The sequence below is a fragment of the Mus musculus genome, chromosome 2, assembly GCF_000001635.26.
Source record: "Mus musculus strain C57BL/6J chromosome 2, GRCm38.p6 C57BL/6J".
In the NCBI taxonomy this organism is placed as follows: domain Eukaryota; kingdom Metazoa; phylum Chordata; class Mammalia; order Rodentia; family Muridae; genus Mus; species Mus musculus.
The window spans coordinates 129,685,400-129,700,221 of record NC_000068.7 but is presented as its reverse complement, the minus strand read 5'-3'; the positions used below and the strand labels follow the sequence as shown (position 1 = coordinate 129,700,221).

At 49.2% G+C, this 14,822-nt stretch overlaps 1 protein-coding gene across 2 annotated transcripts; it reads left to right on the top strand.

Moving 5' to 3' along the window:
- The first annotated feature begins 283 nt into the window (after positions 1–283).
- Positions 284–13,673, top strand: Pdyn (prodynorphin). Of its 2 annotated transcripts, none has more exons than NM_018863.4 (4): positions 284–514; positions 1,727–1,786; positions 10,337–10,485; positions 11,607–13,673. In NM_018863.4, the coding sequence occupies exons 3-4, from the start codon at positions 10,354–10,356 to the stop codon at positions 12,219–12,221; spliced, it is 747 nt and encodes a 248-aa protein (NP_061351.2). In that variant the 5' UTR covers positions 284–514; positions 1,727–1,786; positions 10,337–10,353; the 3' UTR covers positions 12,222–13,673. The 2 variants fall into 2 exon arrangements, with proteins under 2 accessions (NP_061351.2, NP_001273431.1); NM_001286502.1 differs by lacking the exon at positions 284–514 and adding an exon at positions 1,564–1,603.
- Positions 13,674–14,822: the final 1,149 nt, after the last annotated feature.

Sequence of the window (14,822 nt, the reverse complement as noted above, 5' to 3'; positions counted from 1 at the left end):
TCTATTGGACTCTCTGCGCCTCTCTCTGTCTCCTCCTATCTCTGCCTTTCCCCCACCTTTGTCTCTGTTTTCCTGTGACACTCTCCTGGAGATGCTGAAAAGTGGCCGCATTGAAAGTGACAAACAGCGCTACACCAGAATCCACCCCCGGGCTTCGCGAAAGCATCCTCCTCCACACCCACATCACCAGGAGCAGCTATTGTGTCTCACTCGGGCCCAGGGAGTTGAGTGGAAGGACCCGGGGGTCTGAGCGTTGACTGCTCTGCCACTCCCCCATTGGCTCCTGGCAGCCTGTGCTCTGTGAGCGAGCGCTGAGAGGGCTGAGCGACAGGGGGAGACTCTCATCTATAAAAGGGGAATAAGGCTCCAGAACTGCCATAGGGGGATTTGGTAGCCCTCGTCGCTTCCTCTGTGGCACTTCTCTGAGCTAGAGTCAGGGTACCTTCTGAATCTTGGATCGGCCACCCTACCACCTGATCAGCCAGAAGCCTGCCAGGGACAAAGCAGTAAGCAGGTAAGATCCGCAGGGCGCTCAGGCTCTCTGGCTTTATGCATGTGCTCCTGGTGCTATGCAGGGGCGCCGGTGGGAGCTTGGACGGGGGAAGTTAGGTTTGGGTCTGGTTACTCAGCACAGGGAAATCATAGTTTCAAGGTGAGCTTACAGAAGCTCAGAGAGTCCAAAGAGCTGCCTGTCCTCTGGAAACCATGCCCTGAACAGTCCTGGCGCCCACAGGTGCTAGCGGGGCTTCGCCTCTGCCACACAGCAGTCCCCACACTAGTTTTCAGGATCTGAGGAGAAGGTGGTAGCCTGAGTGGAAAACTGAGAGGTTTCACTAATTAGCATGATCTTAAAGGTCAACGTTCTCACTGGACTTAGCTTACACAGGTTGGGAACGTTAATGAGGTTCAGGACTCGGCATTTGCCAAGTACCGATCTGCACCATCAATGCATAAATAAGTGCCGTCCTTTTTCACTCTTTTTGAATCACGTTTAATCTCTGACAAGGTGCTGATTTGAGTGGCTTCCTTTGATTTCACTCAGAATGAAGTCTGGGGTTGTTTGGTTGAAAGGGAACTAGAAAGGAAAGCAAGAGCTCGGCTGGATACCCAGTCTGAGGGGGACTTCCCATGTCAATTTCACTGTGAAAGGACTTGTTGCTTTCCTGTAAATCACAGTCACGCTACCGCTGGAGGCAGCTAAGTTAGGCTGGTGGAGGCTCTTTTGAGGAAAGTCACCCGCTCTCTGATAGCAATGCTCATGTTTAAAGAAAGTGCTGTAGAACCCCAAAGTTTGACATCAGCAAAAAGCTGGCGAGCTTCAGAGACGGCGACTGTAGTCACCTCCATGATTGAACAGTAAATTCTGTGTCTTGTCACTTTTCCCTGTGTGTGTGTGTGTTTTCTGAGAACCTCTCAAGATTTACAAGTATCCCTTAATAAAGCCTCCGAGCTCTTTAGGTTATTGGATCTGGTTTCGAGTACCCTCCCACAGAGAGCAAACCTTCATTATCACCCTTCTGCCAAGGGTTGGTGAAATACACACTGATATCTTTCTAACCTGACAGGCGTTGCTGTCAAGATCTGTTGCAAAACCTCTCAGAATGTCAGTCCTTTTCTGTTCCTAGTCATGGGGGTTTCATGCCTACGCTCTGCTCACCCTCCTCCTCTGCTCACCTCACCAGTGCTCCCATACCACCCCACTTTATCTTTTGTTCTGTTTTTACAGGTCATTCATCCCCAGGCTTTGAGATCTGCGTGGGGGAGCTCTTGAAGCAGCCCCAGCAGGGTGAGTTATGTGTGTTGTGTGTGCATGTGTGTGCGTGTGTATTGGCATAATCCTGAGCCCACTGCTTTGTCCTCATTGTGCTAAGTGTGATGGGTGGCAGGTGACTCCTCTTGTCTCCAGGAGTAGCTGGCAGATGGGAGTGCGGTGTCACAATGGGTCCACGGATGCTGTGTGGTAGGATCCACTGTTTTGACACCGTAGGCTACTCAAGCGGTTGGGTCAGGGCTGTTTGAGAAGACACGTGGAAGGGTGTGATAACTCTCAGGACTTCCGGAGCTTTACCTCAAGAATTTTCCATGTATTGCCTAAGTGTGTGTGACCCCTCCTGAGCCTGTGCTGAGTTCAAACCCAATGGTCTTCCATTATTTGCTGCGTGTAACTTTGTAACGACTGCTTTTCCTTTTTCAGCCGTAATCTCCTCACCAATATAATGAAGATAATAATAATGTCCTTTCCCTATGTCACTACAAGACTCCTATGGGAGGCTGTATGCGCCTGGCATTTGGTAGGCACTCAGTAAATGCTATTATGGCTACCTCTCTGATGACTCAAAATGGTTGGCTTCAAAATGAAGCCCTCCCCTCTCTTATAAGGCATCGTCAGTCATCCCATTCCATCCTGCTGCGCGCTCTTCCGGGGAAACCTGACAAAAGTCAAATATTTCTGGGACCAGTGTTCCTCTCCCCACTCCTACAGATGACGCCATTGCTTCATCTGCCGCTCCCCACCCCCACCCACCCCTGAGCAATGACGTCCCTCCCTGACATCCCACCCCACCTCCAGTTATCCTGGCACAACGTTTCCATTTATCAGATCTCTCCCTCATTCTCCGAGGGGTCTGCAGTTGCTGGTTTGGTTTCAGAGCATCTCTGAGAAGGTGTGGTCAGCAGACAATCTCTCTTCAGCAGTTTGCTCCTCTTGGCTGATAAGTGATTGGCAGATCTTATGAGGTCTGACAAGGTGCTAAGACAACACACAGCAGACCACACTAGGGGAGATTGTAACATCAACTGAGTCCTTTGCAGCTCAGCCCGGATCCCACTCCATACTCCCACAGGGGCTCAGTGGTCATATCTATGAGGCCGGTGACCTGCTCAGGAGTTTCCCCCTCACCCTACCCCCAGATGCCCACTGACCAGGATGCTTAGCCACTAGCTGCAGACACACTTGCCGGAGAGTAAGGTGTCTGCAGCGGCTTCAACTGCCTTTGCCCCCAGTCTTATTCTATTTAACTTGATAAAGGTTTACCGAGCAGTTATTATGTAGCTCAAGGGGCAGTGCGGGGAGGGAGCAGGACACCACATTGGCATTGTCTTCTTTGCCCCTCCCTTCTCTTTTCCATTCACCCACTTGCCCAGCATCCACACTGACTCTGCCCCCACCTTGCCCCTTGTCCCTTTCTTCTGACTGTTCATCTCTCTCCCTGCCCTCTCATTTTCCTTTTGCCATTCTCCTTATCCTATAACTGTTCAAATGACAATAAGGGAAGGGATTCCTTACAAATCCTACAGGAGAAACATTCCTTTAAAACTGCAGCTAATGTTATCACAGAGACCCTGACCATGGCGGCTGAGACAACAGGACTGTGCTTCTGTCTGTCTCTCTGCACAGCAAATGTAATGACCTTTCGGTAAGACCCGCTCTTATGTCCATACTTTGATGCTTGCTGAACAATAGATTGGCTCATTTTCTGCTCAGGACCCAAGCCACACTGCAAACTTATGGCCTGCGCTCTATTCGTGATCGTATCTCAACAAGGAGCGCTTCCAAGTTTCAGAGCCTTCCTTGGCCAGCCCCTTGGGAACCCACCAAAACGAACTTGCTGTTTTCCAGTAAGGTGAAAAGTCCTGAAATTGTTTCATTTTCAGGGGTGTGTGGAAGTCTTGGGGATAGCCTGCGGGACATGCCAAGTGCCCTTACACCTCCGGTCAGTCTGTGTAGTCGGCAGATCAACTCTGTGCCTAGTTCCTATCTTTCTGAGCCACTGTATTCCCATCTAAGTGGGGCCGAGAGTGCCTAGCTGGGTGGTGGAGGTAATTCACATAAAAGATGTAAAGCATTTGGCTGTCAGGTGGGAGATACTGTGAATTCCAGCCTCGTCACTAGGGGCGCTGTTTCTCTCAGCCCACAAATTTCCCCTTGAGCCTAAGCCTTTACTGATAGCCTCTTGAGGAGCCATCTGGAGACACCCTGCCTGGCACAGAACAGTGGCGCAGTCTTTGATAGATTCTAGGGTGGTTGTCACTGGAGGGTCACAGACACAGTGGTGTGTGTCAAGGAGGGTGTGAGAGCTGCATCCTCCTGACTCATTGGGTGACCTTAAGCAAGTGACTTCATTCTTACCTTTTCCCATTTCCTTTTCCTCCAAATAGGAATAATCATATGCAGACGTGGCTCCCAGGGATAATTGTGATGTTAAATCACGCTATTATTATTCAGCCCTGGCTTTTCAAATAAAAATGCTTGCTGCCTCTGGAGCCCTGGCTGACTTCAGTAGAGATGCCTCCGAGCAGGAGAGGGGGCAAAATCAAATCAAAACAAACCCAACTCTTTCAAGGAACTCTGGATCAAGAGGGAAAACAGTTCCTACTGTGTGCTGGTCCTTTAACAGACACCGTCCAGAGGCGCAGGGAGAGAGGGAGCTGGGGCTGTCTGAGGAGCCCAAGGTTTGACCACACAGAGAATATTCAAGTTTCAGGTGATGACCCTTTTCCTTAATGGGTTCTGCCACCAGCAATGGCTTTGAACTTGCTGGGGTGCAGGATGCAACCTGCCTCTACTGCAATCAGCCCACCTGGCCTCCTGTCAGGAGATTGTTATTAGATGTTATTAGATAATATGTTTGCATGCCTGAAGACATAAAAAAAATAAGCTGAAAGCTATCAGACTTGTGTCAGTCGAATGAAACAGGCTCAGCATACTTTCTTGGTGAAGGGTCAGACAGTAACAATTTTGGCTTTGTGGACGGCGGAGACCTTGTTTCAGAAGTCAAGGATGCTCTGTGGCATGTACACACTTGTGGACAGCTGTCAGTGGGGCCAGGGCTCTCCAGATAAATGGAATCCATAGAAACCCACAGAATCTGTGAATGGGAAGAAAACATTTGGGCCATGTGATTATGGAGTAGGGTATGTCCTGATTACCTATTTCTGATTGTTAGGATGATCAAACCTCTTTCCTCCACTGTCTTTCCCCACTGTGCTCTTATGTGTGTCTTGAGTATGGCCAAGGACACATTTTGTGAAGTGCCAGGTGAAGTGGATTCATCTAGGAAGGCTCCAACTTACCTCCCCCTGGCTGAGCAAACCTCATGTTGCCTTCCCATTTCTGAATCCATTCAAGGCTAAAAGCTGCTTTCTCCTCAGTTTGCCACAGATGGAGACAGCTCACAGCAGGTCCAACTTCCCAGTTCTGTCCCTCAGGGACAGCTCCCAATGAAAAGGTGGAAATCTCTGCCCCACCCTGACTCTGGAGCCACCAACTTTGCTCAGCAATTTGTAAAGCCTTTAAAGGTGTCAAAACAAAACAAAACAAAACAAAACAAGGAAACCACAGCTTTCATCTTAAAGGGTATAAGAGAAAGTTTATTCTGGAGCCATTTTAAGTGACCGTGGTCTGGGAACACAGATGGAAAATCCACATTCTGATATGAAAGCAGTTTCATGAAGTTTTATCATTTTATGGAACAAAGAAAGTCAGAAATCTAGGCAAGTTTGAGATACACTGGTGGGTACATCAGAGAGGCAGGTGCAGGAAGATAGGGGAAGCTTTCCGGAGGCCCAAGATGCTATCTGATGACATTCTTAGCTTTTGGGTTGGAAACCAGTGTGTCTGGTAAGACAATAGATTCTGAGGGTTTTTTTTTTTTTAATCTATTAGTCACAGGATATTAGCTCTGACACAGAGGTGGGCAATGGATGGTTGTTCTGGGAGCTGAAGATAAGAAAACTAGCTTTCGTACCGTTAACAATCCAGTCTCTCCACAGTACAGAACTTCTCATCGGTTAATCAGTCTGTAAATACAGCTTCTTTTCAGGAGTGTGTGTTCACAGTAAGGAGGAAATCAGATGGGGGATTGTCTCAAGGCCAGCGTGTAAAGACACATTCAACCTCAGGGACGGAGCTGATAAGCTGGGTTGTCTATTCACAAGTCAAGAGAACTCAGAGGAGCAACTTCCTTTCTCCAAAAAGCTTTTACCTCTAGGGATTCTGAGAGAATCTGCATAAGCTTGGTACATTTTAACTCCTGAGAAGCAGCGATTGTTACAGGATTGGTGTGCTTATGAGGGGTACCAGCTCCCTTCCCAGGTAGTAAGCCCCACGCGGGGCAGAGAATGTATCCATCACATGTTGGTTCTGTGTCCTTTTGACTCTTTTCCCTTCCTTTGTAGCCCACATAAGACCAGACTGCGGCCTTCATATTTTCTTATTTAAAGTGCTTACTGTGTTCCAGGCATGGCTTAGAGTGTCTAGTGTTTGTCAGGCATCGGCTTAGAGCGCCTAGTGTGTGCCAGGCATAGGCTTAGAGTGCCTAAAGCAACCCTCACACTCTTTGATAGCATCCCCTCTGTATACTGGAGAAAGCCGATACATAGCAAGGTCGGTTTTCCCCAAGAGGTGGTTAAGAGGCCAGCTGGAATCTGTGCTCTCCTCACTAAACAAGCTCAGGGCCCTGCAGCCAGGCCCCGGCAGGATTGGACCTCGTCTTTCTCAGAATCACTGAGCCCCCTTCCCTGCCCCAAGCTGCTTCTCCAAATTGTTTGAGTTGGCCATCCAAGGGTGGCAGATACAAATGTCTGCTAGGTGCTCAGCAGGAACAGTGGGGGTCTGTCTGGATGTGGTCCCTCCCTGGATTTCCTGCAGCCACCCATGCACGTCCAGACAGACTTCTTGGTTGTGAGACCTGAGGCTGAATTCTAAAGAGTGTGTGAGAGTTAGTCAGGTCAAAAGGTAATGGGAGTGGGTGACAGCAGTTCGAGGCAGAGGGAACTCTGTATGCAAGGGTTGGTTGTATAGCATGTGACCTTGGCTATGGAATTAAAATGGCTTGGATGTGCCCAGGTCAGGCCGAGCTCATATCAGGATGCAGTGTTTTGTGTATTTGCTAGGATGCTGTGAACAAATCTCTTTGCACCTCCACGTTCTCTCCACTACAGGAATACTCTTGGTTTCAGCCTTATGGGGTTGTCTTGAGGACTGTGTAAAGGATGGAGCACAGACATGCGTAATGTGCACTTCACAAACACAGGCTCTTTGTGTTGGGAGAGATGCTGAGTATGGCCAGAAGAGTCAGACCTTTGGAAGGCATTTCAGAGCCTGAAGGGGCTGGCACAGAGCTGGGTAGCAGCACAGTCAGACGGGAGTCAGCAGAGTGCTCTGGCTACTGTGTAGACTGTGTCTAGGGGGATATGCTTGGATCTGCTCCAGAACCAGGCAGAGGCTGAAGGCTGCAAGGTGGGGCAAGGAGATGGAACGGCCTGGGAAGTCATCAGTGGACAAGAAGGCACGGCACGGTCTGCAGTAGACTGTCTAAGTGCCAATCTCCCTTGGCCCCGGGGGAGTCTGTAATGCAGGCTCGGTAATGGCGCTCATGCCTTAAGCTGCTATGTATGTGGTTAGTTCAAGAGGCTGCTCAGAATGGCAGGTACTTAGCTACTTCATCGCCTATATCATCACACAGAAGCTAAGATGCTGGCACCAGTTTTGTACAGAGATATTGAAATTGGGTCTATCATGGAGCTCACTGGTATGGAGCTCTCCCCCAACAGGTTGCTCAAATCTTATAACAGATTACTACTTTGATCAGCATCAGAGGAAAAAAAAAAAGAGCCATATATTTTGTCTGCATGGGAATGATGCATTCACCTGCCCGGACCTTTGGTTTTGCTCTACTGATAGAACGCAGGAGACACCCAAGGGTCACAGAGACACCCACAGTTCTGTGTTTTTCCACTCCGAGCTTCCCTGTGCCAGCAGCCGTTGAGCCCAGTCTGGAAGAAGCACATGAGCCTGCCTCTGGCCTGAGCTGGTGGGTAGACTAAGCCTGGGGTAGGGTCGGTGCTCTGTGGATTGTTGCTGGGACTCATAGAAGATTTAGCTGCTGCTGACTCAAACCTGTTCTACAAACTGCAATTATAAGGTGGAGAGTGGGCCCGCACCCCAGCTTCATTCACTGCTCAGGGCAGGATGCGGGCAGCTCTCTGCAGTACCAGCGCCCCTGTAGGGGCTTAGAATGGAGGAATCTCAATAGCGGCAACTGAGGGAATGGTTAGGAAGCTGACCGTGTACCTTAAGAGAGGATACTTGTCCTGGGGTATTCCAGGGTTTTGGCTCATGGCTGGGATCTTTGGAGTCCCTGAGCATCAGAAGAAACAGAGCAGTTCTCAGGAACCTGGAGGGAAGATGGACACTGTTTCTTATCTTGGAGGCAGTAGATCAGGATGTCTAGGTGGGAAGAGAGTAACCCCCCAAGGTGGCTGCCCAGGAGTCCCCGGGGCATCACAGCTCCACTTGTAAGAACACACAGTGATTTGACTTTGAGTTGTCTGATGAGGCGGAGTGATGCTTCAGTTGTTAAGAGTGAACCCATGCTTGGTTCCCAGGACCCATGTCAGTCACCTCACAACTGCCTGTCACTCTAACTCTGGGGGCTGCGGGGCACCTTCTGCTGGCCTCCAAGGACACCTGACTTTATAGCATGTATCCTACACCCCCCCACCACACATAGACATATAATTAAAAATAAAATAAAACCTTTTAAAAATTGACTATGAAAGGGACAAAGTTAACTTTTTGCTTTAATTGCAATATAGTTGCATCATTTTTCGTTTTCCTCCCCCTTCAAGTCCTTTTCATGTCATCTCCCTCCAGCCCCTCCCATATTCACCCCCTCAAAAGGGACAACTTTTTGTTTTTCGTTTTTATTGGATATTTTTTAATTTACATTTCAAATGTTATCCCTTTTCCCAGCTTTCCCCCCTTCTGGAAACCCTCTATCCCATCCTCCCTCCCCCTGCTTCTATGAGGGTGTTCTTCCCCCACCCATCCACTCCCACCTCCCCACCCTCTATTCCCCAACACTGGGGCATCTATCAAGCCTACATAGGACCAAGGACCTCTCCTCCCATTGATGCATGAAAGGCCATCCTTTGCTACATATGCAGCTGGAGCCATGTGTACTCCTTGGTTGGTGGCTTAGTAAGGGGCAACTTTTAATAGACTTTTTAAAAAAATGAACCATCAGCTCATCTACTAAGCATTTGCAAAGGGCCTACTATGTGCTAGCTGGAGTTTTAAATGCTAGGATAAGAATTTAAGTCAGCTAAGTTCTGTGCCTTTGAGAGCTAATGTTCTAGTTGGGGAAATGATAAAGACAGATAACTCAGCTGGTGGGAGCCTGTGACATTTATTTTATTTAATGCAAGAAAGGAAGTCTTGTGAAAACCTGAGGTCCAGTACGCCAGACAGAGGAAGAGAATGTACAAGGGTCCTGAGGCAGGAACAGGCTAAGCCTGTTTGAGGCCCACAAACAAGTACTTTGGAGAGGGCAAGAGATAGTCTGTGTTCAGAGAGTTCGTGTGCGTGCATGCATGAGTGTGTGTGTGTGTGTGTGTGTGCGCGCACGCGTGTGTATTGAGGGGCAAAGCGTTCACACAACTAGTTAGGGCGTGCACCATTGTGATGGAAGAGGTACCTGTTGCTGACACGTGAAACCTAATCAAGGAAAGACAAGTAACAAGAAGACGGGAAAGGTTCTCCAAGAAGAGGAAACAGCATGCGCAAGACCAGGAGGTGAGGCAGAGCCTGGCACAGCCTCTGAAAGTAGATCTCGGGTCTGAGATTGGGGTTAGAGAGGGAGCCAGACTGGTGGGATGTGTGACAGTGAGGCAGAGGGGGAGGCCTTACTCTACCTAATGGGCGCCATCTCAGAATTAATGTGCCGAGGAGGATAGTTCATGAGATAATGAGGGAAGCCAAGGAGGGAGGCCAGCATGGAGAGGGGTGAAAGTGAAGCAGTTGTCAGAGTGAAGGGCAGTGCTGAAGTCAAAGAGGAGAGTTCCAAAGACCTTGGGAAGGACAGAAACAGCAGAGGTGTATGTCAACGGGACAGCCCTTGCTTCTATGTCCAGCGTCTAGCCTGGGGACTCAGCACATAGGGACAGTCCTGGAGGTTGGTGGTCGTCACAGTGTGACTTGAAGGTGGACAGACCAGATCAATCCCTGACTTGGCTTCCTAGCTACGCAGAACCATTTTCCTATGCCTCAGTTTCTCCACCTGTCAGGTGAAGACTATAGCATAGCCTGCCTCGCAGAGCAGAGTACGTGGATTGTCTACAGAGAGAGGATCCCAGGGAGCAGTGATTACTCAGCTCTCAACCTTTCCTGAGTCCTTGGCCTTGACTCCTAGGTTCTCTCCCCAGCTTCTGTGTCCTTGACGACAGGGTGGGCAGGAGAATGCCTGCTTCGTGCTGCTCTTACACCACACACGAGTAAGAGGTGGCCTTGTCTGCTTCAGACACACTTCACCACCTTGTCCTTCTCTCTCTCCAGCAAACAAGTGAGTCAGAATGGCGTGGTCCAGGCTGATGCTGGCAGCTTGCCTCCTCGTGATGCCCTCTAATGTTATGGCGGACTGCCTGTCCCTGTGCTCCCTGTGTGCAGTGAGGATTCAGGATGGGCCCCGTCCCATCAACCCCCTGGTAGGTCTCAGCAAGGTTTCTCCATGTTATTCTATTTGTGTGCAGAGCCCAGAGAGGGGCAGTTGCATATCTGGGCAGCTGTGCCTCTGCCGCAGTGCATGGAGTGGACAGCCGGGTACCGAGGTCTGAGGTTGTCTAGTTCCCACTGCATTCTAGACTTCATTACCATGGCTCCCCAAGGTCTGCATAGAGGCCATGTCTCCAGGCAGCCAAGTGCCTGGCAACGGGGTGTAGACCATGGTGTGCTCGCTCTGCCATCTGAAGCACTGGGTGCACATTCCAAAGCTTCCTTTCCTGGCTGACAGGCACCTCCAAATTCAGGCTCCTGGCAGAAGCTATCACCATGACACTCTCAGAATCTGCCTTGTGGGGCTGGGGCTCTCCTGGGCCTGGGCCTTTGCTCCTGGCTTGCTGACATTATTTTGACTCGTGCTTTCTCCCACACCTCACCCAGCAGTAGTGTTTATTAGCTGACTGTGGTGGACAACACTCAGGCTCGGGTTCTGGCCCTTTCTTGCTCCCTTACTCTGGAACTCTCTCCTGAGTCTCATTTTCCTCATCTAATGAGGGTTGATTCCCTGAGATCATGATGATTAGTGTTTAATATCTTGACTGGTCTGTGTTCACTGAGCTGCACACAGTGTGCCCATCACATAGTGTGTCCGTGCTCACTCTTAGGAAAGCAATGTGCCTAAGCTTGGGGACTCCAGCCGCAGACCTTCAGAATTCAAGCTCATCACTGGTGTTGCTCATTACTGTCAACATCATTAGAGTCATGGAGGTGATTGAATACTCTCTACAGAACTATGACGTAGATCTTATACCCCCAACGTACACCCCCTCAAGTGTGCTGAGCCCTTCCACCCCCCATGCACATTCTTTCTTCTCTTCTGAAAAGCTTTCAGTCTCTAAAGTGTTAGTAGTCCCCTCCATGCCTGATAGAGGTCGGTAGAGCAACTAGGCCCTTTGAAAGGGCAAAAGTGTAAGCGCAGGGCAATCGGAAGATCTTGCTTCTACTTTTGGCCTTGCCACCCGTGTCTCTGCGCCTTTGGGATAGCTGCCTAGGCTCTGTAAGTCTAATTTCTCATTTCTCACATGACAAAACTCTTGCATCCTTTCAGATTTGCTCCCTGGAGTGCCAGGACCTGGTGCCGCCCTCAGAGGAGTGGGAGACATGCCGGGGCTTCTCATCTTTTCTCACCCTGACGGTCTCTGGGCTCCGTGGCAAGGATGACTTGGAAGATGAGGTTGCTTTGGAAGAAGGCTACAGTGCACTAGCCAAGCTCTTGGAACCCGTCCTGAAGGAGCTGGAGAAAAGCCGACTCCTTACCAGCGTCCCAGAGGAAAAGTTCAGGGGTCTCTCCAGCAGCTTTGGCAACGGAAAAGAATCTGAGCTGGCGGGTGCTGACCGGATGAATGATGAAGCCGCACAGGCGGGCACGCTCCATTTTAATGAGGAGGACTTGAGAAAACAGGCCAAACGCTATGGCGGCTTTTTGCGCAAATACCCCAAGAGGAGTTCCGAGATGGCCCGGGATGAGGACGGGGGCCAGGATGGGGATCAGGTAGGGCATGAGGACCTGTACAAACGCTATGGGGGCTTCCTGCGGCGCATTCGCCCCAAGCTGAAGTGGGACAACCAGAAGCGCTATGGTGGTTTCCTGCGGCGTCAGTTCAAGGTGGTGACGCGGTCCCAGGAGAACCCCAATACCTATTCTGAAGATTTAGATGTTTGATGCATAACACTTCCCCTCCATGGAGTTGGGTCTGCCCCCTTCCTTGTACTAGAACCCCCTGCTTCATCCTCTTGTGCTTGTTCCGCTGCTTGCTCCATTCAGCACTCCCATGAGAACGTCTAAGAGCATCCCACCCCTGTTCTGCTTGTTTTCAGGCAGGGGCAGGGAAGAGTGGAGATCCCCTGCCAATAGGCCCAGGGTCCGGCTCAAACCCCAAGACCTCTAAACTACCACTACTAGTGGCTTTTTGACTTCAGCGTAACCGCTCTGTCCCTGTGATCCCTGCCCATCCCAGAATCCAGAGAAACTTGTTCTTTATTCCTATACGTCTGTGGTTTCCAAACTTCACTGAACGTGTGCTCCTCTCGGAAGAAAAATGAGCACTTCCTGGTAGTATTGCATGGGAACTGTGAGATATGCAGTGTAGAAACATAAAACCAGATACATGCAAATGAGGATCCTAACTATATTCTCAGCCACAGAGGCTCTTCTTATGCACCCTACCCTGGAGGCCACAGGATAAATGAAAAGCCTTTTCAAGGACAGGGATTATAACCCTAGAGAGGCTGGGCCTCTAGCATGCTAATTGTCTGTACACCCAGAGTCCTCATAGTTTCAAACGTTTCCTGGAAAAACCCAGCTCCTAGACCCCGGTTAGGGCAGTACCTTTCCCAAGGGTGAAATCCCCTTGCTTATGATGAGACGCCATCCTTCTGAAGGCTGAAGTGATAAGGGGGGAGCAAAGCAAACTAATTTGTTCTGTACAACAAATTCAGAATTTGGGCCAGTTCCCACAGCCCTCATTAAAACCGATCAGTATCACACTTCTAGCCCATGAGGAACTGCATCGGAGTGGAGCTGATGCGGCTGGGCACAGCTGTGCTCTTCAGTAGTCGAGTTGGCTGCGGGAGCCGGAGCCATTTGGCTGAGCCATTTGGCCCAGCGTATGCACTGGCACTGGGAAGGGGATCCAGAAGCGGTAGCTGAAGGAGAGACTGTCCCGCCTCAAAACTACAGCAAGTCTCATTCTCTCTGTCTCCAAATAAAAGCAGAGGAAGAAGAAGACAACTGAGTGTTCAGGATCAAGTGGATTCGCTGGATTCAAGTAACCCAGAGTCAGAGACAAGGTCCTCTTTGGTTTCACCTCCCCATCTCCAGGCAGATATTTAGATGATGAGTTAACGGGATGGGGCTGGACAGGAGAGGAAGCAGACTGGATTTGTATATTTGCATAAGATATCTTGAGTGTCCCTCTCCACACACAGGTCACAGCCTGTAGAGCCCTTCATGTGTTCTGAAATGTGTAGATTGTTTTACGGTGACTTGTGTGCTGCTTAAAAATCACATTTATCCAACCTACTTGGGACATGTGATCCTTAATAGGTCTGTGTAGTTTCCTGCTTCTCTGGTATAATAAATAAAGTTATGCGGATGGCTTGCTGTGTTTGCATGAATATATTCGTGTCGTCTCCAGAAAAAGTATATGGCTATATATATGCATATATGATATGTAGATACTTACACAAGCACACACACATGTATAGCTGTATTGGAGGATTGAACCTAGTTCCTCATGCATGATAGGCAAACACTCTACCACCAAGCCATAGCTCCAGCCCCTGTAGTCATATTAGAAAATACAGTGTGGAATAACAGAAAGCAAGAAAGCAAGTGTTTTACAGATTCACATCTGTAAATTGAGTCTGTGTAACTTTGGGCAAGTCTCTGATCTCTCTGGACCTTACTTCTTATTTCTATAAAATAAAGATGAATAGGGCAGTGTTAGTAGTATGGCTGAGAGGATCAGATGAAATCAAACATGTAAAGTTCCCAGCACTTAGTAGGTTCAGTAAATGAGTTTCCTTCCCCATATGGTCTTAAGGAACAATGGCAAAGTTGGGCATGTGGCAACAAAATAGGGAGGACAGAGAGAGGTACTGCAGCCTCAGGGGCCACTTCCTGTGTAGGGAAACCGGGACAAGTCACAGATGTTCCTAACAAGAGTAACTGTGTTAGTGGCAAACATATACTGTCCTCTGCTAAACAGCCATTCATCACTGAGTGGTGCATATAAGGTGTCCTTATGTGGGATGTGTCTGAATGGCTGTAAATGTGGGCTCCAGTGGGACCCTTGCTTAGAGTAACTTCCCAGAAAGCACAGGGCCAAGCGTGTGACACTCATTCTTTATTCATTTAATGAGGTACTAATTGAAAGCCTACTGTGTCTGGAAGACCTGTTGCTAGGTGCTGGAAGTGCAGGAGACGGCGTGGACATGCTCTCTGTTCTTACAGTGTCATAGAAATCCCACTTTGGAAACTACACTCCAAAGGCTCAGCCTTATTCATTACTTTGCTAGCAGGCAATGTACCAAACTGCTTTGTTTAAATCTGTAGTTTCTTACAGTTTTTATAGTTTGAGTAACAGTGTTGAATTCTCCGACCACCTCAGGGTACTCTCTGGGTCCCGTGACTACCGATAGGAAGTGTCTACTATAGTTCAAGCATGTGGGCAGACATGAGCATTGCTGGGAATCACTAGGACATCATCGCTTTAGGAAACAGGGTTTTGATGTCTAACCAGACAGCTGTGTCAACTCTTTC